A 27,613-nucleotide genomic window follows, 5' to 3' on the forward strand; every position below is an offset into this window, starting at 1 on the left:
ACCAATCCTCAAGTCACAGAAATTTACAATCTAAATGATAAAGAATTCAAAATAGTTATCATAAAGAAACTCAATGAGTTACAAGACAACTCAGACAGTTCAGTGAACTCAGGAATAAAATTAATGAGCAGAAGGAATTCTTCACAAAAGGGATTGAAACTCTAAAAAACCCAAACAAATGCTAGAGATGAAGAACACAATGAATGAGATGAAATCAATCTAGAAATCTTAAAAAACAGAGCTGACATTTTTGAGGGCTGAATTAGTAATTTAGAGGACAGAAATATAGAAATGCTTTGGGTGGAGGAGGAGAGAGAACTAAGACTTAAAGAAAATGAAGAAATTCTTCAAGAAATATCCAACTCAATTAGGAAATATAACATAAGGATTATAGGTATTCCAAAGGGAGAATAGAGGGAAAAAGGAGCAGAGAGCTTGTTCAAAGAAATAATAGCTGAGAAGTTCCCAAACCTGGGGAAGGAACTGGAATTACAAGTATATGAAGCCAAAAGAACTCCTAATTATGTCAATGCAAAAAGACCTTCTCCAAGGCATATAATAGTAAAACTGGCCAAAGTCAATGATAAAGAAAAAATATTAAGGGCAGCAAGGCAGAAGAGAGTATCTACAAAGGAACCCCATCAGGCTTTCAGCAGACTTCTCTGCAGAAACTTTACAGGCTATGAGTGAGTGGAATGATATATTCAAAATACTGAAAGACATAAACTTTCAGCCAACAATACTCTATCCAGTGAAACTAACCTTCAGATAGGATGAAGAAATAAAAACTTTCCCAGATAAACAAAAGCGAGGGAGTTAATCACCACGAGACCCCCTACAAGAATGATCAAGAAGGCCCTCACACCTGAAACAAAAAGGAAAAGGCTTACAAAGCTTTGAGAAAGGACATAAATAGACAAAATCAGAAAATTACAGCTCTCTATCAGAATAGGTTAGCAAACACTAATTATAAGATTAAAGATAAAGGGAAGGAAAGCATCAAAAATAACTATAAACACTTTATTTTAATCACAAACTCACAACACAAAACAGAACAATTTGTGACAACAATAACTTAGGGAAGAGGAAAGGGATGGAACTGCCCATCCTTAGGCTAATGAAGATAAGAGGCTAACAGAAAATGGACTATCTCATCTATGCAATCTTTTACACCTCATGGTATCCACTAACCAAAAAATCAGAACAGAGACACAAACCATAAATAAACAGAAAACTGAGAAACCCATCATAGAAAAATCACCAAACTGAAATGGCAGTCAGAACTACAAGTGAAGAGAAACAATGGAAATATAGAACAACTGGAAAATAAGAGATAAAATGGCAGTATTAAGCCCTCACGTATCAGTAATAACTCTAAATGTAAATGGATTGAATTCTTCAATCAAAAGACACAGAGTAGCTGGATGGATTAAAAAATTAAGACCCAACAATATGCTGCCTCCAGGAAACACATCTCAAATCTAAAGACAAACACAGGCTTAAAGTGAAAGGATAGAGGACAATACTCCAAGCAAATAGAAAGCAAAAGAAAGCAGGGGTTGCCATACCTTTATCAGAGAAAGCAGACTTCAAGATAAAAAAGGCAATGAGAGACAAAGAGGGGAAGTACATAATGATAAAAGGGGACATCCTACCAAGAGGACATAACATATAAATATATATGCACCTAACAGTGGAGCACTGAAGTACATAAAACAACTATTAACAGACCTAAGGGGAGAAATTGACAGCAACACAATAATAGTAGGGAACCTCAACACTCCACTTACATCAGTGGATAGATTATCTGGACAGAAAGTCAACAAAGAAATAGTGAAATTTAATGAAAAACTAGACCAGGTGGACTTAATAGATATATAAAGAACATTCCATTCAAAAACAGCAAAATACACATTTTTCTCAAGTGCACATGGAACATTCTCAAAGATAGACCATATGTTGGGAAACAAGGCAAGCCTTAATAAATCTGAGAAGACTGAAATCATATCAAGCATCTTTTCTGACCACAATGCTATGAAACTAGAAATCAACTATAGGAAAAAAGCTAAGAAAGTCACAAACATGTTGAGACTAAACAACATGCTACTGAACAAACCTTGGATCAATGAAGAAATCAAAGGAGAAATAAAAAAATACTTGGAGACAACGAAAATGAAAAGACATCATACCAACTCTTATTGGATGAAGCAAAAGTGGTTCTAAGAGGGAAATTCATAGCAACACAGGCCCACCTCAACAAAAGGAAAAATCTCAAATAAGTCATCTTAAACTACACCTAATAGAACTGGAAGAAGAAGAACTAACAAAGGTGAAAGTCAGTAGAAGGAGAGAAATAATAAAAATTAGAGCAAAAATAAATGAAATAGCCAAATAACAGTAGAAAGGATCAATGAAACTAAGAGCTGGTTCTTTGAGAAGATAAACAAAATTGACAAACCTTCAGCCAGACTCACTAAGAAAAAAAGAGAGAAGGCTCAAATAAATAAAATTAGAAATGAAAGAGGAGAAATTACAATGGATATCACAGAAATACAAAGGATTATAAGAGAATACTATGAAAAACTATATGCCAACAAACTGAATAACTTAGAAGATATGGATAAATTCTTAGACTCATACAACCTCCCAAAAGTGAATCAAGAAGAAATAGACAATCTGAACAGACAAATCACAAGGAAAGACATTGAAACAGTAATCAAAAACCTCCCCCAACAAAGAAGTCCAGGACCAGCTGGCTTCTATGGAAAATTCCATCAAACAGTCAAAGATTTAATATCTGTCCTTCTCAAACTATTCCAAAAAATTGAGGAAGATGGAACGCTTCCTAACTCATTCTATGAGTCCAACAACACTCTGATCCCAAAACCAGACAGGGACAATACAAAGAAGGAAAATTATAGGCCAATATCGCTGATGAACATAGATGCAAAAATCCTCAACAAAATATTAGCAAAATGAATATAGTAATATATTAAAAGGATCATATACCATGATCAAGTGGGATTTATACCAGGGACACAAGGATGGTTCAACATCTACAAAGTAATCAATATGATACACCACATGACAAAATGAGGAATAAAAATCACATGATCATCTTAATAGATGCAGAGAAAGCATTTGAGAAGATCCAACATCAATTTATGATAAAAACTCTTAATAAAATGGGTGTAGAAGGAAAGCACCTCAACATAATAAAGGCCATATATGACAAACCCACAGCCAACATCATACTCAACAGTGAAAAACAGAAAGCCATCCTTCTAGGAACAGGAACAAGACAAGGGTGCCCACTCTAGCCACTCTTATTCAACAGAGTACTGGAGGTTTCGGCCAGAGCAATTAGGCAAGAAAAAGAAATAAAAGGGATTCAAATTATCAAGGAAGAAGTGAAACTCTTGCTCTTTGCAGATGACATGGTTCTATACTTAGAAAACCCTCAAGAATTCATCAGAAAACTATTAGAAATAATCAGCAGATACAGCAAAGTTGCATGGTACAAAATCAACTCACAAAAATCAGTTGCATTTCTACTTTCTAATAACGAACTAGTAGAAAGAGAACTCAAGAATACAATCCCACGTACAATCACAACAAAAAGAATAAAATATCTAGGAATATATTTAACCAGGAGGTGAAAGACCTATACACTGAAAACTATAAGACATTTTTGAAAGAAATTGACGATGACATAAAGAAATGGAAAGATATTCCATGGTCATGGATTGGAAGAATAAATGTAGTTAAAATGTCCATATTACCTAAAGCAATCTAAAAATTCAATGCAATCTCAATCAGAATCCCAATGACATTCGTTATGGAAACAGAACAAAGAATCCTAATATTTACATGGAACAACAAAAGATCCCAAATGGCACAAGTAATCCTGAGAAAAAAGAACAAAGCTGGAGGCATCACAATCCAAGACTTCAAAATATACTATACAAAGTTATTGTAATCCAAACAGCGGGGTACTGGCACAAAAAGAAACACATAGATCAATGGAACAGAACGGAAAGACCAGAAATAAAACCACACTTCTATTGACAGCTAATCCTTGACAAAGGAGCCAAGAACATACAATGGAGAAAGGAAAGTCTCTTCACTAAATGGTGTTGGGAAAACTGGACAGCCACATGCAAAAGAATCAAAGTAGACCATTATCTTACACCATATACAAAAATTCACTCAAAATGGATTAAAGACTTGAAGGTAAGACTTGAAACCAAAAAACTCCTGGAAGAAAATATAGGCAGTACACCCTCTGACATCGGTCTTAGCAGCATCTTTTCAAAGACCTTGGCTACTCAGGCGTGGGACACAAAAGAAAAAGTAGACAAATGGAACTACATCAGACTAAAGAGCTTCTGCGGGGCAAGGGAAACCATGTACAAAACAAAAAGACAACCCACCAACTGGGAGAAAATATTTGCAAATCATATATCTGACAAGGGGTTAGTCTCCAAAATATATAAAGAACTCATACAACTCAACAACAAAAAGCCAAACAACCAGATCAGAAAATGGGCAGAGGGATGAGCCCGGTGGTGTAGTGGTTGGGTTTGTGTGCTCTGCTTCAGCAGCCTGGGGGTTGTGGGTCTGGATCATGGGTGTGGACCTATGCACTGCTAATCAAGTCATGCTGAGGTGGTGTCCCACAAACAAAACTGAGGAAGACTGGCATAGATTTTAACTCAGTGACAATCTTCCTCAAGCAAAAAGAGGAAGATTGGCAACAAATGTTAGCTCAGGGCCAGTCTTCTTCACTAAACCAAACCAAACAAAAAAACAAAAAATGGGCAGAGGATATGAACAGACAGTTTTCCAAAGAACATATACAGATGGGGGGGGCCGGCCCAGTGGTGCAGCGGTTAAGTGTGCACATTCTGCTTCGGCGGCCTAGGGTTCGCCAGTTCGAATCCCGTGTGCAGACATCGCACCACTTGGCAAGCCATGCTCTGGTAGGCATCCCACATATAAAGCAGAGGAAGATGGGCAGGGATGTTAGCTCAGGCCCAGTCTTCCTCAGCAAAAAGAGGAGGACTGGCAGATGTTAGCTCATGGCTAGTCTTCCTCAAAAAAAAAAAAAAACTTAAAAAAATAAAAGAAGATACACAGATGGGCAATAGGCACGTGAAAAGATGTTCAACATCACTAATCATCATGGAAATGCAAATCAAAACTACAATGAGATATCACCTTACACCTGCTAGAATGGCTATAATTACCAAAAGAAAAAATAACAAATGCTGGAGAGGATGTGGAGAAAAGGAAACTCTCATACACTGCTGGTGGGAATGCAAACTGGTGCAGCCACTATAGAAAACAGTACAGAGGTGTCTCAAAAAATTAAAAATAGAAATACCATCTGACCCAGCTATCCCACTACTGGGTATTTATCCAAAGAACTTGAAATCAACAATTCAAAGAGACTTATGCACCCCTATGTTCACTGCAGCATTATTCACCATAGCCAAGGTGTGGGAGCAACCCAAGTGCCCATCAACAGATAAATGGATAAAGAAGATGTGGTATTTATACACGATGGACTACTACTCAGCCATAAGAAATGACGAAATCCGGCCATTTGTGACAACATGGATGGACCTTGAGGGTATTATGCTGAGTGAAATAAGTCAGAAGGAGAAAGTCAAATACCATATGATCTCACTCATAAGTAGAAGATAAAAACGACAAAAAAACCCAAAAACACATAGCATTGGAGATTGGACTGGTGGTTATCATTGGGGAAGGGGGGAGGGAGAGGACAAAAGGGGTGATTAGGGTCACATGTGAGGGGATGCACTATGATTAGTGTTCGGGTGGTGAACATGATGTAATGTACACTGAATTCAAAATATTATGTACATCTGAAAAAAAAATTAAAAAAAAAGATTTGTGTGCTTTTTATGAAAATAATAACAAATAATTTTTGAAAATACTTGATTCCCTAAAACGTATTGTTAAACTATATGTCAGAAATAGAAAGTATCCTTTGCTACTGATTTTAAAATTAGCTCTACAGAAATCACGTGGGACCAGTCATTTTTAGAAAGCTGAATTTTCCTGACAGCTGAGGCTTCCTCTTTTTAAGAAACAGTCTCTCTCTCTCTCTCTCTCACTCACACACACACACACACACACACACACATACAGACACAGAGAATTAACTATTTGAGTTAGCATTGTCCTTTGCTTCCACACAGCACTACTTGAAATGTTTTTCTTGGTTAAGTCTTGAATTAAATGACTATAGATTGTCACTATGAAAGTAAGCTACTATTCTGGGTTAATAATATCATTTGCCCTCATACTAAATTAAATCTCAGTATTTTTAGTTCTTTTGCTTGCTCTTAATGAATTTCATTCTTATTTTCTTGACAGATATCAATTTTTAATTATCTCATCTCCTTGAGAAATATTTTTTTCACCTTAAAAATATTTCTTTTTAAATACATTCAGATCTTGCTGGAGTTGAACTACGGATATGCTAGATATTATTGTGGTTGTTAGTTTATTTTTAACATCAAGAATGTTAATTTATCCATGTACTTTTAGACATTTTAACACTCTTCTTTAGAGATTATAGAATGAGTCTAAAAATTTTCATTTATTCCTTATACATTAAGTACCTTACTTTTGAAACTTTGCCGTCTAGACTCCTACTAGAAAAAGAAGTGCTAAAAGGCAGCTACATCATGGTTAACTGAAACAGAATGTAGTCAATAAAAGAGCCAACTGGAAGCTTGGAAAGACTGCTTAGAGAAAAACAGGGAAACTTTGAAGGGATGACAAATTAGATGAATCAAGAAATTACAAGAACTCCAAAAAAATCATCTAAAACAATCATGGGACTTGATCAAAGGGCAAAAAAATATGTTCAAGGATGAAAAGATTAGAATAGAACCATTCAAGGTTGTTATTATTTTTTTTTAGAGAAAAAAACTTTATGGAGATTCTCAAATTCAGCTTAGCCAATGAAATATGCTTATGATTTTTGGCCAGCTGTCTCAGCCTGTTATTTAAGTCCTCATATAATCTTTAAAGCCTTACCTTTCATTGCTCCCTTATAGGAATTCTGGTTTATCCAATGTCCTCCAAAAGGTCTGCATTTTCCTACTTGGATGCCTCTGTTCGGAAGTTTCTCCTTCCTATCCTCCAGTTGGGCCTAGTGATGTTCTACTTCTGTGGGAGTTTATCAAATCTAAAATGCTATTAATGTAATACGTGCTTTTTTGAAAAATATATACTATTAAGAAAAAACGTTGCCTATAAGACTAACACAATTTTGTAATCATCAATTGTAAGATGCACTGCAATCTCAGAGATGTTAAATTTGAAAAAACATGTGCACATTAGAATAGATTAAATATACTACTTTACAGCCTTTTCCTCCCCGCTTTGGGGAAAAAATCTGGATGTGATCACTTCCTCCTTTAAACAGAACTCACCATATTTTGCCCTGTACTGTAGTTATCTAGACTTATTTTTTTAACCTCTTTTAAACTGGAAGTCTCTTCAGCTAGGTCCTTATCTGGCTAATGCTAAGGTTTCATTGAAAAAGTTAAATCTCCACATTATTACATAGCTTTAGGCTCTCCTCAAGTAGATTGAGATAAACTTCCACAAGTCCTCAAATGGCTAACACTGGCAAAGTAGGAGATGAACTTCATTATGGGCGGCTAAACATAATACATTAAACTTTAGTAATTAAATGGAAAAAATCCAAGAATTGTAATGAGGCTGTAGGCTCAGAGACCTCACTGCCCAAGAAACTGATGTAGGAGTTATGGCAGAGAGCAATCTGAAGATAGCCCCAGGGGCTGCTTCAGCCAAGAACTTGCTAGTCATCAGAAGTGAGGATCTGGAAAAATAAAACAAACAAAAACAACAGCAAGCTCTTCCACTATCATAAAAAATCATGCTGAGAATGCACCCAGAATAATGCAAGCTGTTCTAGAAGTGAATTTCATTAAAGATAATAAGGGAGGGTGTTCTAAAAAAGCTTCTAAAAATGACCAAAGGAATGACTGTCTGTCTCCACTATAAAGAAAAGAATAAAATAAACTCCTCCTTGGAATGGAGAAAACTGATCTAAAGGTATATGATCCTTGATTACAAAATAATAGTGGATAAGCGTGAGATGAACACAGACTTATTCATTAGGCTGCAGAACTGAAAGGGACTGAGAGACGGCTCTGTGGTTGCTGTTCTGAGTTCTGCAGCTTCCCTCCTGGTCACTCGGGTTCTGTCTAGAAAGCTTGTGATGCTGGTCCGCAGGCCTGACAGGGAACAGGAAGAGTGGTGTTAGCAGCCTATAATTTGCTTCCCTTTGCTGTTTGCCAAGAGACTCGAGCTTGAGAGTTCTTCCCATAGCAATTTTCTCAGTTTGGAAGTAGGCCTTTATTTTTCATTTGTTTCAGAGGATTAAAAATTGCCTATTGTGACTTGGCTTCAGAAAAACATTAAGCTGTGTGTTGAGAACATATGTAATTACAATGGTAGTAAGAGGAAATGACAGACGATTTGATTTTAGGTTTTAGACTTTTAGCTAGAAAGATACAGCAGCTTGTTTAAATTCTCTTTTTATGCCATTAGAATGTAAGTTCCATGAGAGATTTTTTTGTTTTGATCACTACTGTATTCTCATCATTTAAAAATAGTGTCTAGGACACAGCAGGTGGCTCAAATATTTGCTGAATGGGTATTGCATACATTTGATTTTACTTTTGTAACTTAAGGATCACCTATTAGTATTTTAAGGAGTATTACTTAGTATTCATTTTCTTCATTAAATTGTATTGATTTTAGAAATCTAGGTTTTAAAATGTCTATATAAAATCAATTACCTCCTAATTCTACACACTTCCAAATTACCATTTTCTTTGGTTTTATTAATTCTAAAAAAATTGTCCTACTAGTGTCAAGTGGATTGGATCCCTTAGAATATGAAAGCATAAACTTAAGATTCAAAACATAGGCACTTACTGTTAAGTGTGACATTCCTAAGGCCATGCTGATGAGTATAATGTATTTAGCTTAGTTTCTTAACCTCTGCGCTATTGACATTTTGCGCTTGATAATTCTTTGTTGGTGTAGGAGCTGTCATGGGCATGATAAGACTGTTCAGCAGCAATCCTGGCCTCTCCCTCTAGATGCCAGTAGCATTCCCCCAGGGGTGTCAACCAAAAATGTCTCCAGACATTGTCAAATGTCTTCTGGGGGTCAAAATTGCCCTCAGTTGAGAACCACTGTTTTAGACATTGGGAATATATTGGCAAAATAGTTTTACCTGATGGCAAAACTGATCAAAACACCCTATGAATTAAACACAAATGTTTCTTTTAAATTGGTAAGAAGATACAGCAAATTCAAACCTAATCAAACCTAGTATGAACACAATACATATAATGTGAGAGGGGGAGATGAATCCCAGGATTTTATAAACCGCTTAACTGTACTCCTTGAAGTCACAGAATGTCAGAAAGGAGGAACCTTTAAAGTCATCTATTGTAAGCTCATTTGATGTACTAGAATCCTAAGTAGAGAAGTAACTTACCTAAGGTCTTATAGTCAGTAAATAGTATCTTAATGAGTAGTACCACCAATACTTGTTTAGCAGTTGTCTGGAAGGAACAAGTGTGTAGCCCTCAGAGTTCCCAGTATGGTGCAGTATATTATGGCTAGTAAGGGACACGTAGTTGGACTAATGTTCCTAAACTGGTACAAGAAGAAAGCATCACTTGATGCCTAAAAAAGACAGAGTACTGTAGAAATAAACTAATGATACTTATAATTCTGGCTGAAAATATAAGGAGGTTCAGAAATGGCCAATTTCAGTGGTAAAGATAGCACAAATATCTAAAAACCTTGAGTTTTGATTTCAAGAGTCAGTCTATCAAAAACACTGAATGTTCCTATTTATAAAATTTGATACCGAGAGACCTTCTTTTTTCTGAGATGCATTTTTAAACCTGCACAGAAAAATCTGAAAGATAATGTGCCATACTTCATATAACCTTTGCAGACATGCTATTAACAGCAACCTTGACCTATCTGTAAGCCAAATGACTGTGTGGGGACATACAGCACTCATACAAACAGTTCCTATAGCTTACTTCAATTTCCTAAGTTCTGGTGAGAAGGTAAGTGAAAATATCCTACAGCAATTATTATACTGAAAATCATCTTTGACCTTCAAAATATCAGCATTTAACGGGCTCTTTCCATTTTACTGATTTTAGAATTCCACATGAGAAAGAATAAACTTCTGAAAATTAAGAATATTTAAAACATTAAAAAACTGAAAAATGGGATATACCGTATTGAGGATAAATATAAAATATTAATAATGAACAAGTGCCATGACCCTTGGTTAAATAGAACATCAATGTTTACCAAATAATAAACTATAGGTAGTTTATTATCATCATAATAAATATTATAGAAAATTATCAATATAACTTTTTATTCTATTTATTCATTCATTTGACAAACATTTAATTGTGTACCTACAATGCACTGGTACTACGCTGGCAATGGGAATAAAGGAAGGAAAAAGAGAGAGTCCTTATCCTCCAGGAATTATTATCACATTGAGGAAAAAAGTTCAGGTCATCATGTTTTAACCATTTCATATACAGAATGACAGATATAGGGAGTACAAGTTGTTCAACCTCAGACTTTTTCAATTATTGGATTGATTGAGGAAATAGAGGAAATAACTTCAAAGAGAATACTATGAATAGCTGTATCTTACTTGGATTAATGTTATTTCTAAAAAGGAAAAGGATTTTAAAGAGACATTTGTGAAACTCAATGAAATAATTAGTAATGGAACATACTTTAGAAAAATAGGGGGTTATGTAAATATTAAACTACGATTCTGGTTAAACCATTTTTTATAACAACAATCTTTTCCCTTGATTAAATGCTTACTCTGGACCCGGCCCTGTTAAAGACTTTATATCACCTCATTTAATCCTTTTATATGATCTTTTATATTAACTCATTTAAAACTCAGTCATCCAATGGGGTGGGTATTATTAACTCCAGTTTACAGAGAAGAACACTTACAGAAGCAACTTACCCAAGGTCACATGGATGGTAAAAAGGGAAGCTGGGTGTCTAACTCTGTTCTGCTGGATTCCTTCTACCACGTTTACCACCCCCCACCCCCCCGACTTTCTTTCTGTTACATTAGCCAGGCAGAGTGGGGGAAGAGCATTTTATACAGGGACTTTTTTTGTAAAGGGACTAGCTTGTGCAATGGTCCAGGGGTAGTAAAAAACATGTTAAAGAAGTTTTTAAAAGACAGGTACATACTGAGGGTCAGAGAGAGAGTGGTACGAAATGAGACTGGAAGTAGGCTGTGGCTAGATTATAAACCACGGGTCTTATAAACCACGTTGTGGATTTGGGATTTTAGCCCACCTGCAGAGAAAAAAACCATTGAAGGATTTTAAGCAGATAAGTAATTCGATCAAACGTATATTTTAGAAAGATCACTCTGGCTGCCTATAGAAAATGGGGCAGATAGAAGAAAAGAGTCCATTTAGAAGGCCACGTCAATAGTGTAGGCAAGAGATGATGGAAGCTTGGTGGAGATGGTAAGTGAATAAATTGGAGAAATATTTTAGAAGTGGAACTGACAACATTTGATGAAGGATTAGAAGACAGGGGTGGGACAGAGATGTCAGGATCACTTTTGGGCATCAAGTATTGACATCTTTTAGATTTTGGAAGACAGAAAAGAAAGAAATTTAACATTAACCAGAAGAGCAAGATTAATGCTCAGATTATTCTAGATTATTTTAGTAACTGTTTACCCAAAACTCACTGTTTTAGTTTCCTAGGACTGCTGTAACAAATTATTACAAACTAGTGGCTTAAAACAACAGATTTATTCTCTCTGGAGGCTAGAAATCTGAGATCAAGGTGTTGGCAGGGTCAAGCTCCCTCTGAAGGCTCTAGGGAAGAATTCTTCCTTGCTTCCTCCTGGCTTCTGCTAACTGCCGGCGATCTTTGGCTTGTAGCTGTGATCACTCCAATCTCTGCCTCTGCCTTCACACTGCCTTCTGTGTGTGTCTGTGTCCTTTCCTCTTCTAGTAAGGATGCTAGTCATTGGATTTAGGGCTCACTCTAAATCCAGGATGACTTCATCTTGAGGTTCTTGACTAATTACATCTGTAAGTAGGATCTATTTCCAAATAAGGTCACATTCTGAAGTTCCAGGTGGACATGAAGTTTTGGGAAACGCGATTCATCTCACTACACTTACATTATTTTTACTGAATTTATTTTTCTAGTTATCATTATCATCATCATCACTACTGCCATTACCATAACCCTCAATTAGCACCTGCTAGGCAAGAGGTATTGCTCTAAAGTTTTAATATGTATTTCCGCCGGGATCACAAGTATCAAGGGACCCCAAGATCACACCCAAGTTTGCTAGGGGGACTCAAAGGACTCAGCACATAGTTGGACTCATGGTTATGATTTATTACAGTGCAAGGACACAAAGCAAAATCAGCAACGGGAAAAGGTGCTTAGGGTAAGTCTGGAGGAAACCAGGTACGAATCTCCAAGTGAAGTCACAAAGGACACACTTAATTCCTCCAGCATTGAACTAGGATAATACATATGAAGTGCTGTCTAACAGAGAAGCTCACTGGAGACTCAGCACCCAAGTTGTTATTGGGGGCTGATCGTGCAGGCACCTTCTGCCTAGCACAAACTAGAATTCCTGATCCCAGAGGGAAAGTAGATGTTTAGCATAAACTACATTGTGCAAACACTCTAGGTACACGGTAAGCCTCTTTTATCAGTAAGGGAATAGAGGGAACAGTCCTGAAATTCAAGTTCCCAGATGTCAGCCAAGGGCCAACCTTCAAAGTAGGCCTTTCTAAAGGCAGTAGTCTCCGGCCTGCTATGTTAGCTCTTCCTGCACACATTATTTCACTTAATCCTCACAACAAAGAAATCAAAGTTCAGTTATTTCAGATAACGTTCCCAAGATTACACTACTATAGGTTAGTAGTAAACAGAGAAACTAGGATTCGAAAGTAGGCAATCTGATCCTAGCTCTCTGCTCTTGTCCACTATGCTCGCTGCCTGGTTTCTGAGAACTTAGCAAAACGAAAAAAAAAAGTTACAATAGACTCATGTTGGAGAGAACTGACAAAAGCAAGTAGCAAGAAAGTTATAGTCTTTAAAACAGATTGTAAAGTGAATAATAAAGTAGCCACTATATAATGGAAACTCAACTAAAATCTTGGGTTAAACAATTTTATAGACACTATTTATAGACCTTTAATGTTTAAAAAAAAAAAATTACCAGCATATTGGTAATTTTAATATTTTAATAAGATTAAAAAAGCTAAAGTTTTAGCCAAATTAACACAATCAAGGGATTAAGAGGTTTCTGTTCACCATTGTGGAGAAATAAAAAAATAAAAAGAGTACATGTATGTGCTATAGCAGAGGGCAGCCTATTAGAATTATTTTTGTTTTATTTTATTTTTTACCTAACAGAGTGATGTCCTGAAGTATAGTCCAGTTTTCCAAATTTTTGTGTTCGGTAGCCATGCTTCTCCATGACATCCATCCATGTTGTATAATTTGGATCTAGGCCCTTAAAGTTATTCCAAGATTCTGTTAAGTGAGTGAAGAGACCACTCCACATTGCTGGGTGAAAAAAAAAAAAGGAATTGAGATTAGTGTAAAGCTTAACAATTTGTTTTAACTATTAAAACAGTTTTCCAAGAAAGGAGTCTTCTAGTTTAGAGCTCAAGCTCTGGAGTGACTCATAATCTGCATTAGGTGCTTTACCCAACATTTCCGATTATTACCTCATTTTATCAAGGGGAAAACTCTGCAAGGAGTTACTAGTTCCATTTTACAGGTGAGTCTCTAAGGCTTACAGGGTAAGTTGCTCAAGGTAAATGCAGCAGGAATTAAATGTAAAGCCTGTCTGACTTTAGAGTCTTTTTTCAATCATAAAAATAATCGCTAAGTATTTATTGGTTAATTTTCAAAGTTTGGCAACTGAAGTACAGATCTCATTTCCTCAAAATCCTCAAGGATTTTCGCTATTCCTTGTCTTTGTACTGGCTTTCCACAAAAAATTTAAGTGTACTATGTCTTCTCTCTCATTTTCTACAACTATGATTGTTTATTCAATAAATTGTTCTTCAAGTATTAAGGGAGAAATAGACAGCAATACAATAACACTAGGGGACTTCAATACCCCACTGTCAACAATGGCTAGATAATCCAGACAGAAAATCAGTAGGGAAACACTAGACTTCAACTACACATTAGACTCGATGGACTTAACAGACATTTACAGAACCTTCCATCCAAAAGCAACAGAATACACGTTCTTCTCAAGTGCACACGAACATTCTCTAGGATAGGTCATATGTTAGGCCACAAAACAAGTCTTAATAAATTTTAGAAGACTGAACATGATATCAAGCATCTTTTTTTGACAACAATGGTATGAAGTTAGAAATCAAATACAAGAATACTGGAAAATTCACAAATATGTGGAGATTAAACAACATGCTACTGAACAACCAATGAGTCAAAGAAGAAATCAAAAGAGAAATCAAAAAATATCTTGAGACAAATGAAAATGGAAATACAACATACCCAAACTAACAGGATGCAGAAAAAGCATTTCTAAGAGGGAAGTCCATAGCAAAAAATACTTGTATTTAAAAAAGAGAGAGTTGGGGGCTGGCCCCATGGCTGAGTGGTTAAGTTCACGCACTCTGCACTCTGCAGGATACAAAATTATTATACAAAAGTCAGCTGCGTTTCTATACACTAACAACAAACTATCAGAAAGAGAAATTAAGAAAACAATCCCATTTACAATTGAATAAAAGAACAGAACAAAATACCTAGGAATAAATTTAATAAAGGAAGTGAAAGATCTGTACAACGAAAACTATCAGACATTGAAGATGACACAAATGAATGGAAAGATTCTGTGCTCCTGGATTGGAAGAATTAATATTATTAAAACGTCCATACTACCCAAAGCAATCTATGGACTCAATATAATCCCTATCAAAATTCCAATGGCATTTTTCGTTTTTTTTTTTTTTTTAAACTTTGACATCTGAGCTAACATTTGTTGCCAATCTTCCTCTTTTTTTTTTCCTTCTTCTTCTCCCCAAAGACCCCCAGTACATAGTTGTATATTCTAGTTGTAGGTCCTTCTATTTGTTCGTTGTGGGATGCCACCTCAGCATGGCCTGATGAGTGGTGCCATGTCCACGCCCAGGATCCAAACCGGTGAAACCCTGGGCAGCTGAAGCAGATCATGCGAACGTAACCACTCAGGCACAGGGCCAGCCCCCCAGTGGCACTTTTCAAAGAAATAGAACAAACAATCCTAAAATTTGTATGGAACCACATAAGACTCCAAATAGCCAAAGCAATCTTGAGAAAGAAGAACAAAGCTGGAGGCATCACACTTTCTGATTTCTAACTCTATTACAAAGCTATATCTTCAGACATCATGGTACTGGCATAAAAATAGATACAAAGATAAAAATAGAATAAAGAGCCCAGAAATAAATTCATGCGTATATGGTCAGTTAATTTATGACAAAGGAGTCAAGAATAAACAATGGGAAAAGGATAGTCCCTTCAATAAATTGTGTTGGGAAACCTGGACCCCTATCTTATACTATACACAAAAATCAACCCAAAATGGATTAGAGACTTGAATGTGAGGCCTGAAACTGTGAAACTCCTGGAAGAAAACATAGTGGGTAAGCTCCTTGACACTAGTCTTGACAATAATTTTTTGGATTTGACACCAAAAGCATAAGCAACAAAAGCAAAATTAAACAAGTGGGACTACATCAAACTAAAAAGCTTCTGCACAGCAAAGGAAACCATCAACAAAATGAAAAAGCAACCTATGGAATGGGAGAAAATATTAGCAAATCACCTATCTGATAAGGGATTGACAGCCAAAATATATAAAGCACTCATACAACTCAACAACAAAAACCCAAACAATACAATTAAAAAATGAGCAGAGGAACTGAACCGACATTTTTTCCATAGATCTAGAGATAGCCAACAGGTACACTAATAGCAATAGTGCAATAGCACTAATCTTCAGGAAAATGCAAATCAAAACCTCAATGAGACATCACCTCATACATGTTGTAATGGCTATCATCAAAAAGACAGGAGATAATGAGTGTTGATGATGACGTGGAGAAAAGTGAACCCTCATGCACACTGTTGGTGGGAATGGAAACTGGTAAAGCCACTATGGAAAAGAGTACGGAGGTTCCTCAAAAAATTACAACTAGAACTACCACACGATCCAGCAATTTCACTTCTGGGTATATATCTGAAGGAAACGAAATTCTTATCTCAAAGAGATATCTGCACCCCCATGTTCATTGCAGCATTATTTACAACAGCCAAGACATGGAAACAACCTAAGTGTCCATCAATGGATGAATGGATAAAAAGAAATGTGATGTGAGATACATACACATACGCGAGTGCGCGCACGCACACACACACACACAGACACACACTGGAATTTGTTCAGCTGTAAAAAAAGAAAGAAGTCCTGCCTTTGCGACAACATGGATAGACCTTGAAGGCATTATGCTAAATGAAATAAGTCAGACAGAGAAAGACAGAAAGTGTATGATCTTACTTATATGTGGAATCTTAAAAAAAACTGAATTCACAGAAACAGAACAGACTGGGTGGTTGCCAGAGGCAGGAGTTGAGGGGTGGGGAAAAGGGTGACAGTGGTGAAAAGGTACAAATTTCCAGTTATAAGATAAATAAGTTCAGGGGATGTATTGTACAGGATGGTGTAACTATGGTTAACAATACTGTATTGTATATTTGAAAGTTGCTAAGAGAGTAGATCTGAAAAGTTCTTACCATAAGAAAAAAAATTCCTAACTATAGGAGGTGATGGACGTTAACTAAACTTATTGTGACAATCATTTTGCAATATATACATATATCAAATCATCATGTTGTATGTCTTAAATTAATATGTTTTATGTCAACTACATCTCAATAAAACTGGAAAAAATAAATCCTTTTCTTTTTCTCATTTTTGTGTACACACATAGTAGGTTTGAATAAGCTTTCTCTTCTCATCTACAAAATGCTTTCTTTTGAGGAGTGGGATGGGGGATTACCTGGGTTCGAATCCCAATTATGCCAATTTCTGAGGGGCTTTTGACAAGTTACTTAACCTTTCTGTACTTCAGTTTTCATCTGCAAAATGTGGATAATAACATTAGCTACAAAATGAGGATTATATAAATTAATACATGTAAGGCACTTAGAATATTGCCAGGCACACAGAAAGGATGCAATATATGTTAGTTTTTCTTACTATTATTCCTTCTCTTTGTTCAAACTCTTCAAAATATACTTCTTCTGGGAAAAACATCACCTAACATTTTCGAAATTTTGGAATTCAGTGCTTTTTCATTCATTATTTTATGTGATGCTCAGAACGACTCTGGGAGGAACACAGCATAAAACAGCATTTTGTAGACAAGGAAATTGACTTGCTTGACATGGTCTTTTGAGGATTAGCATCCGGGTCATCACCTCACCCTAGTCCACTGCTTATTCCACTTGCTCAGTAAGTAATGTAAAATTAGGGGCCAGCCCGGTGGTGCAGCGGTTAAGTGCGCATGTTCCGCTTCGGCAGCCCCGGGTTCGAGGCTCGGATCCCGGGTGCAGACATGGCACCACTTGGCAAGCCATGCTGTGTTAGGCGTCCCACATATAAAGTAGAGGAAGATGGGCACGGATGTTAGCACAGGGCCAGTCTTCCTCACCAAAAAGAGGAGGATTGGCAGCAGTTAGCTCAGGGCTAATCTTCCTCAAAAAAAAAAAAAAAGAATATAAAATTAACAAAACTGTTTTTTAATATGCTTTGTCCTTCATCATTGAAATACCATTTATAACATATTAGGTTTCCTTTAATCATTGGTGACTATATAGTTGAGAGAGCTGCAAATGGAGGTGAAAGAATCTATGAACTCAAATCACAGAGAATATCATGTCAGGAACTTGCAGACAAAAACAAATCGTTGAGTCCTGTTTATGAGTTCTGAAGCGAACAATCATAAATTAGAAAGACAGAAGAAAAGGAAAGAACTCTGTCAGAGAAGAGACAGAAATTACAAAAATGGCAGTTTCCTCCTATTTCTCAATTATTCATGGCTTAATGTCAGTGATATTATGCCATTAAAACTATGCCTATTTGTTAAATTACTATAATAAAAGTGAACAATCAGATTTGATATAAAGTGAAATGAGACTGAAGAGAAAGAGATAAAGTATGTAATCTGAAATAATATGGAAAAATTCGGGTCATCCTGATGTATGAGAAGTCCTAACTGCTTTGTGGTATCCTCTGAAGTCCCCTCCCAACTCTCTGTACTACTGCTGAAAAATTTTCCTTGGAAACAGAACTATTCTAGGAAATAGGGGTATTACCTCTTTTGCTTGGATAGTCAAAAGATTCTTAGTCGCCAGTCATAAGGAAGGGAAACAGTAGCACATGAACTAAACACCATCTTAGAGGACAAAAATTCCTACTTTTGAAAAATAGAAATTCTAGTAACTCCAATACCCAATGCATACCTTAGAACACACACTTACATTAAAACTTTTTATTATTAGGTGCCAAATCTGACTTACAATCCTACTTTTGGGTATACTCTTTTAAATTGTGGAAATATTTTCAGTTGTGGCCACGTTCTTCCATTAATATTAAGCGTTCTCATACCTGCGCGCGATGGGCAACAGATTGGAGAGTTTGTGTAGGCATTCAGAAAGGAAGTGCCATGTGCTTTCATGAAGTCGATAAAAGGAAGTTTCACTACCTGACTTCCTGGATAAAATGTTAGCCTTCCATCCTGGAATAAAGAAATTTAATTAACACTGATTGTATCACAAAAGAAGAAAATTATTTCCTCTAATTTTAACCATAAAATTCACAAGTAGCAAAGGACTTCAATATGTTCCTGAGAATCTTCAAAAGATAAAATCAAGCACAGAGAGTGTTATCAGCACTGGCTCATAATACAGGGAATTCAACTCAGTGTTACACTTGAGTTCATTTGAATACAGTAAATAAATTATAGGGCCCCCTGGAAAGTTCTTTTGGGGGATGATGGACTGACTGAACAAATATTTACTGAGTATTTACTATGTGCCAGGCACTGTGAAAGATCTGGAGATACAATGGGGAATAAAATAGAGTCCATGGCCCCATGAAGCTTATGGTCTAGCGGGGAAGGCAAAAAGTACACTGGTAAATAAACCATGACTAATTACAAATTGTGATATGTGTTTTGAAAGGAACTTGAGATACAGAATAACAAAGGAGACCTACTTCAGATAGAGTGAACAGGAAACGTTTCTCTGGGAAGTATAAGACATAAAGAATGAGAAGGAGCTAGATATTCAAATAATTTAAGGGTCATGTAAAGTTAGAGATAAGTGGAGATAGGAACTAGGCAGCTACATAAATGAGCCTGAAGATTAGAAGAGGTATTTGGGTTGGAGATACACATTTTGGAATTGAATTGGGAATTGAACTCTCCTTGGTAAAGAGCAAAGACAAATAAAAATATTCTAGTCCTGGAGTTATATCTATTACATGTTTTCAATATAATTATAAATAAAGTACAGTTTAAAAAATGAGCCAATCCAAAATACAGGATATACATAAACTCTTGAGATGTCTGAGGTTTCCAAATGGATATTTAAAGTAGGCTGTTGGGTACAGACAGGAATCTGGAGCTCAGAGAAGTCTATCCTGGTGAAATAAACTTGGGAGTCTTTAGCATACTCATGGTATTGAAACCTGTGAGGTTGAATTAAATCTTTTAGGGAGAGAGTGAAAAAGAGAAGAAAGAAAGGAACCCACTGGAAGCCCTGAGGAGTCCTAAAAGGCAGCATAGGAAACTGAGAAAGAATGGCCAGTGAGGGAGGAAGAAATCAGAAGACTGAGTCCCATGAAAGCCGAGAGAAGACAGTGTGTCAAGAAGGAGGTAAAGTCAGCTGTGTTCAGAGAGTACTTAAAATAAGGCCAGAAAATGCACACTGGAACGACAGCGGAGTGACAGTTGTAATCTAGACAAGAGCATTTTCAATGGAGTGGTAGGGATGGTCAGCTAAACTAGAAAATTGAAAAGGGAATAGAAGGTAAGACAGCAGGTGAAAAAAATTCTTCTAAGAAGTTATTTTGCAAAGGGACAGAAAAATGGGATAGATGTTAGAGACTGGAGTGTTAGCGGGAGAAGACTGTGGGATTAAAGTCAGGTTTTTTTTTTTTTTTAAGAGCCTGCTTTTATGCCAAAATAACCACTTCTGGCGGGAATAACCATTGAATGCCCAGCAAATAACTACTGATTCCTCAATGATGAGCTGGGAAGCTCAAGGCAAAAGTGCATAGTCTCACCTCATAAGAATTTCTTTAGACCCATAAATTCAAATTCTCAGAAACTTGTCCTCACAAATCCCAGATGCCTACATGTCTTATTCTTAGAATCTTTTGGATATGGAAGATAATAACCATTTGTGGCCACTGCTTGGAGTCTAGACCACCCAGCCACCCAGGCTTATCTGGTTGGATGGATGGAGCAGGAGTTCATGGCAGAAGCACTGTGATGCTATACAATTCAAGTCCTGCAGGCTAGGTTCAAATTGGTCTCACTACCACTGCAAATGGCTACTGCAGCATAACAATAACTCATGCATCAGATTAAAATCCATGTTAGTGATTTCTTAACTCATTTCTATGATTAGTACAAGGACTTCATCTAGATTGAAAGCAAGAATCTTTAATGTGCAGTACAGCAGGGATGGCAAGAGGGAGGAGGGGATAACTGCCCCATTTGGGGAAGTTTCTAATGTGGAACGTGTGAAAGGTGGTCTATGTCAAGATTACCGCTTGAGATATCAGGCACTCGATAAATATTTAGTGAATGAAATGAAATGACTCTTCAATCCAGAGCTGTTCAGTTTACAAAAGAAAAATTTGATATGTTCCAAATTCAACAGTGTACTTTTGCACAGCTTAATAAACCTGGATTAAGTACTTCAATGGCAAGGTTTCTATTTGGTTAGGTTCTTAGGAAATATTTAAATTATGATACACATATTCTCAATGTCAAAAGCACACCAATAATACTCTAAATGAGGATCAAAATCATATTAGAGAAAATATTAAATATTTTCTGGAAGTTTTGGTTTTTAACTTCATGCAGTTTTTACACACCAGCAAATAACTTTAAAAATAGGCTACAACTGGTACCATTGATAATGGTATCAATGGGAGATGGTCTATATAATAATTCTGAACTGAAATGGATCTTAACACGGGTAGCTGATGAAAAAGAGAGAAAGTAAGTTTTCCCTAGTATGGTAATGTGGATTACAATGGATAGTCAGTCATAGGTCAAAGTACAGTTCCATCAAACTTAGTTGGGAGAGAAAATCTTGCAGAATTTTCAGGATAACTTCTATAACTTACTAATAGCCCATTTTCAATTTTCTTAAGGCCATTCCTATGGTTCAAACAAATTAAGTACACTAATACTGGGCATTTGAAAAGGAAAAAGAGGCCCATTAATTGGCTGGCTGCATAAAAGTGACAAACAATACCAACTGCCTTAATTTCTACATTCTGCTATCATTCTTGACTCTCATGAGTCCAGGCATTTTTCCCCTTGGGATGGATGAGTCTTTTGGTAGATATGATTTTGTGATTTGGATTGCTTCTTCAAGAACCATAATTGGTACTCAGTTCCTCAACATTCTGGGCCAGGGAAAACCAGTGAAGATTAGATGTCAAGGCATCATTTTAATGAAAGAACATAAGAGTAACTTTAACTGTCTGCTCTGTTATCACAAGACTATTTATAGCATTCTTTTCAGATCTGTCCATCAGACTGAATGAGATTCTCACTACACTCTGGTATACATCCCTGTCCCCACCTTCCACTCCTGAAACTTCACCAAAACTAAAACCATTGCAGGTGCGGGGGTGGGAGGAGGGAGGTGAAAGAGGATGCTTATGTCCTTTAAGACCCAGACAGAAGTGCTTATTTTCTCTCTTTTTAAAAAACGAGTTTATTAAGATACAATTCAAATACTATACTACTCACTCATTCAATTTGTGCAATTCAGTGGTTTTCAGTATATTCAGAGAGTTGTACAACCATCAGCACAATCGATTTTAGAATATTCTCATCATCCCCAAAAGAAAGCCTGCACTCCTTAGCCATCACCCTCGAATCCTCCCAGTCCCCCACATCCTAGGCAACTGCTAATCTGTCTGTCTCTACCTTCTGTCTCTATAGATTTGATTTCTCTGGACATTTCTTATAAATAGAATCGTACAATATGTGGTCCTTTGTGACTAGCTTTATTTCATTTAGCATAATGACTTCTAGGTTCATCTATATTGCAGCATGTATGAATATTGCACTTACTTTTTATTGTTGAATCATATTACTAAATTTTATTTATCTATTTATCAGTTGATGGATAGGTATTTGGGGTTGTTTCCACTTTCTGGCAGTATTATAACACTGTTATGAATATTCATATACAAGTTTTTGTGTAGACATATATTTTCATTTCTCTTGGATATATACCTAGAAGTGAAATTGCTGGATCATATGGTAACTCATATTAAAACATTCCATGAATTGCTAAACTTTTCCAAAGTGGCTGCACAATTTTACATTCCCACCAGTAGTGTATGAGGGTTGCAATTCCCCCATATCTTTGCCAACTCTAGCTACTGTGTCTTTTTGATTCTAACCGTCTTAGTGGGTGTGAATTTGTGTCTTATTGTGGTTTTGATTTGCATCTCCCTAATGATTAGCGATGTTGAGTATCTTTTCATGTGCTTATTGGCCATTTGTTTATCTTCTTTGGAGAACTGTCTATTTAGAGCTTTTGCTCATTTTTTAACTGCCTAATTGAAGGTCACAAAGATTGCAGCTATGTTTTATTCTAAGAGTTTTATAGTTTCAGCTTTTATGTTTGAATCATTGATTCATTTTGAGTTAATTTTTGAAAATGGTGTGAAGCAGAGTCCAACTTCATTCTTCTTTTTTTTTTAAGGAAGCTTAGCCCTGAGCAAACTACTGTCAATCTTCCTCTTCTTTTTTTTGCTGAGGAAGACTGGCCCTGAGCTAACATCCATGCCCATTTTCCTCTGCTTTATACATGGGACGTCTACCACAGCATGGCTTTTGCCAAGCGGTGCTATGTCTGCACCCGGGATCTGAACCGGCGAACCCCAGGCCGCCAAGAAGCAGAACATGCGAACTTAACCACTGCGCCACCAGGCTGGCCCCCAACTTCATTCTTCTGCATGTGGATATTCAGTTTTCCCAGCACTATTTGTTGAAAAGACTATTCTTTCCCTATTAAATGGTCTTGGCACCCTTGTTGAAAACCAATTAACTATAAACGTGAGAGTTTATTTCTGTACTTTCAATTCTATTCCACTGATCAATATGTCTGTCTATCCTTATATCAGTAACACACTATCTTGATTATTGCAGTTTGTACTAAGTTTTGAAATTAGAAAGTGTAAGTCCTCCAACTTTATTCTTTTACAAGATTGCCTTGGCTATTCTGGGCCCGTTGAATTTCCATATGAATTTTAGGATGGGTTTTTTCTGTTTCCGAAAAAATGTCGTAGAGATTTTTATAGAGATTGCATTGAATCTGTACATCAATTTGGTGATTTTTACTATATTAACAATATTAAATCTTCTGATCCATAAACATAGGATGTCTTTCCATTTATTTAGGTGTTCTTCAATTTCTTTCTACAGTGTTTTGTAGTTTTCAGAGTATAAGAATTGCACTTCTTTGGTTAGATTTATTTCTAAGTATTTCATTCTTTTTGATGCTATTTTAAATAGAATTGTGTTAATTTTATATTCAGTTTGTTCATCAATTAAGTGTATAGAAATACAATTAACTTTTATATTTTGATCTTATAGCCTACAGCCTTGCTAAACTAACTTATTAGTTCTGATAGTTTTGCAGAGGATTCCCTAGTATTTTCTATATACAAGATTATGTTATCTACAAATAGAGATCCTTTTACTTCTTTCTTTCCAATCTGGACGCCTCTTATTTCATTTTCTTATCTAATTCTCTGGCTAGAACCTCCAGCATAATGATGAATAGACATAGTGAGAACAGATATCCTTGTCTTGTTCCTGATCTTTGGGAGAAAATTTTCAGTCATTTACAGTTAAGTATATTATTAGCTGTGGCTTTTTTGCAGATGCCCTTTATCAGATTGAGGAAATGCTCTTCTATTTCTAGTTGGTGGAGTGCTTTTATCACGAAGCTTGTTGAATTTTGTCAAATGCTCTTTCTCCATCTATTGATACGTTAACGTAGTTTTTACCCTTTATTCAATTAACATGGTGTATTACATTAACTGATTTTCAGATATTAAACCCACCCTTACAGCCTAGGGCTAAATCCTACTTGGTCATAGTGTATAATCGTTTTTATATATTTCTGAATTTGATTTGCTAGTATTTTGTTCAGGATCTCTACTTCTATATTCATAAGGGATACTGGTCTGCACACAATATTTATGTATTTCTATACACAAAAATATATGAATTTATGCATTCATACTATACTAAAAAAAGCCAAATACAGTAGTCCCCCAGTGATCTGCAGGGAATATGTTTCAAGACCCCCAATGGATTCCTGAAACCACGTACAGTACTGAACCCTATATATACTATGTTTTTTCCTGTACATACATACATACCTATGATAAAGTTTAATTTATAAATTAGGCACAGGAAGACATTAACAACAATAACTAATAATAAAATAGAGCAATTATAACAACCTACTGTAATAAAAGTTACTGTAGCTCTTAGCAACCTCAGCATATGATTTCTCTTCTTTCCTTATTACATGGAGAACTTTCACCTTTTTACTTAAAGCAAGCACTTTATAGCTTCTCTTTGGCATATCCGAATTGCCAGCATCACACTCTTGTGCTTTGTAGCCATTATTAAGTAAAATATGGGTTACTTGAACACAAGCACTGCGATACCCCAGTAGTTTATCTGGTAACAGACTGCTACTAAGTAACTAACAGGTGGGTAGCATATACAGCTCATATACGCTGGACAAAGGGATGATTCATGTCCCAGGCAGGGGAGGGGGATGCCAGAAATTTCATCATGCTACTCAGAACTGCAAACAATTTAAAACTTAATGAATTGTTTATTTCTGGAATTTTCCATTTAATATTTTCGGACTGTGGTTGTCCATGGGTAACCGAAACCACAGAAAGCAAAACCCTGGTAAGGGGGGACTACTGTATTCCAGTCATCTTTGGAAGTTTCCAGGATGTTGTGATGCACCACCCAGATTCTCTTTTAGGAATGAAAGATTGTCTCTGCTGAAAAGAGTTGCTTTGCCCAAGATCATGCCTCATTCTGGGAGCAGCCCACAACTAATGGCCATCCAACATGAGGGTACAAAGGCCTGGTCCCCTCACCCCACCTGGAAACAGTTCGAAGCATCATACTAGTTTAAGAACTACCCATAAGCTCAGCGGAGGCCTGCAATGAGACAGCAACAAAATTCAGCTTCTCTCTCTGCACAAGCCTGCTGCTTTCCTTTCCCTTTGATCCCAAAAGCACTCCCCAATAAACTTCTCTCATGTTACTCTCCAATATTGCCTGTTCTCTAAATTTAGATACTCATACAGATTAGTTTAAGTAATATTCTCAACAAATCCTATGGGCATATTCGGATTACCTAACTTTAATCATCATGGGTTAATCTACGAGAAAGGCAACACATGATAGTGATTAAAAGCACTCTGGTGCCAGACATGCCTACCACCAACAATCTATGTGACCACAGTAACACCTATTGATAACAAACTATTATAACTAGTAACCAAACACTTGCCCAAGCAGTAGTTTTTAAATCCTGGATAGTACTCAAAGTATCACGTAATGTTGTTCCATATTCTTTTGGTTAATGGCTTGGGAAAGTTCCAAATACTGTTCAAGTTTGGGATTAAACACCACCACCACCACACACAATTTCTGTGGAATATGGTGGAACGGATCAAATTACATCAACTAACGCATTTAAATCAGCGCTAACAGGACTATCAGATACCTGGGTAATAAAAATAACGTTAATTTTCTTCACTTCTCGCCCAAACATTAATTCCCGCAAACTTGAGGTGAACTGGGAAATGACCGCTGGAAAGCCAACAACGCTTTTATGGAGAAGCAGAATGTTATTTTTCTCTCCAACAGAATCACACAGGGGTATGGATTTAAATTTCATTAGTAGTGGTAGAATAATTCAGTGGGTCAAGGCCAGCAATAAAAAAAAAGAGATTTGCAAAGACGCCATCGGAATGCATGTTATTCACTATTGTTTTATATGTATTACCTGCACATCTAGACGGTGTACGTGTGTGTATACAGGGCCTCAAGATAAAATGCATTTCTTACTTTGCATTGGGGTGAATCATGTTTGAAAGGCTCAGACTCTGCTCCCCAAACCTGCAGCACAGGAAAGGCTGCGCGCCGGTCGCGGGTCCGAAGCGCGGCGCCCCCTCCCCTTCCTCTCGGTACTTACGAAGGAGTCGCTCACAACCAGCACCACGTTAGGCGCATCGGGCCAAGCGTGAGCTGCTCCCCGCCTCTGCCCACCTGCCCCTGGAGCTGGGACCGCCAGCGCCGAGGCTGCCATCACCAACACCCACAGCAGCAGCATCGTGGGGAGAGGTTCTGACTGCCCGGCAGCTAGGCGTTGGGCCCGCCTCTTTCCTCCAGGAACTCCCTACAGGGAAGGGGCGGACGGAGATCGCCAAGTTCGCAGTTTGGTTTCTTCATAGCACTTCACCCGCAGAACTACAACTCCCATCAGGCTTGGAGGGCGCACATGCGCAAAGGAGGAGTCCCCTGCCTCAGCTCACGATAAGACCTTTTGATCAAATACCGAGAGAACTAAAACCCGAGCCACTGCCAGTCACGTAAGGAGGCCTGGGAAATGCGCATGCGCTCTGACTCCAGCCTTGGCGTTTGTAGGAGCATCTGTCCGAGGTGGGTTCGTGTTGCTGTCGCTTTTGCAGAAGTTGGAGCCGGTAGGCAGTTGAAATGGTACTGAGAGAGAGAAAGGATCAGGGGCCGAGGCTGCTTGTTTTTTCCGAGCAAGCGTGGCTGAGGTTAGGCGAGACCGTGAACTGGGCGATGATGAGGTGGCGGCGCGTCTGTCACTTAAGTTGGATCGGGAGGTTTTTTGTGGGCCCTCTGGCTGGACCGCCTCACGTGCGATGTGGCTAGTGTGGAGTCCCTCGAATAACTTCCCCCAAGGGAATTCCTAGCCTGCCTCATTTTCCCCCCTTTGCCCGTGCAGTAAGGAGATATTGTGCTCCGGTGGGGTGAGGAGCGGGGCCTAGTATGTCAAGTTTCAGGTTCTAGGCCGGGAGAAGCTTGGGTGTGCCTTGCCTTCGGGGTGC

General features: G+C 37.2%; 2 protein-coding genes across 7 annotated transcripts in view; one reads left to right on the top strand and one right to left on the bottom strand.

Annotated features, from left to right (window-relative positions):
• ARSK (arylsulfatase family member K) overlaps window positions 1-27,073 on the bottom strand; it is a 50,794-nt gene extending 23,721 nt beyond the window's left edge. The window contains exons 1-3 of one of the 3 annotated variants that reach the window (XM_008520989.2): window positions 26,731-27,073; window positions 18,839-18,968; window positions 13,551-13,710 (exon numbers count right to left, since the gene is read on the bottom strand). In XM_008520989.2, the coding sequence (XP_008519211.1) occupies window positions 13,551-13,710; window positions 18,839-18,968; window positions 26,731-26,868 (428 nt within the window). In that variant the 5' untranslated portion in view covers window positions 26,869-27,073. Of the gene's footprint in view, window positions 1-13,550; window positions 13,711-17,228; window positions 17,350-18,838; window positions 18,969-26,730 lie in introns of those variants that run through there. The other 2 variants (XM_008520990.2, XM_008520991.2) reach the window with 2 other exon arrangements.
• SKIC3 (SKI3 subunit of superkiller complex) overlaps window positions 27,071-27,613 on the top strand; it is a 76,953-nt gene continuing 76,410 nt past the window's right edge. Inside the window, exon 1 of one of the 4 annotated variants that reach the window (XM_070569687.1) lies at window positions 27,071-27,197. The gene's annotated coding sequence lies outside the window, so the exon portion shown is untranslated. Of the gene's footprint in view, window positions 27,239-27,613 lie in introns of all 4 variants that reach the window. The other 3 variants (XM_008520992.2, XM_070569685.1, XM_070569686.1) reach the window with 3 other exon arrangements.

This window comes from Equus przewalskii, chromosome 13, assembly GCF_037783145.1.
Source record: "Equus przewalskii isolate Varuska chromosome 13, EquPr2, whole genome shotgun sequence".
NCBI lineage: Eukaryota > Metazoa > Chordata > Mammalia > Perissodactyla > Equidae > Equus > Equus przewalskii.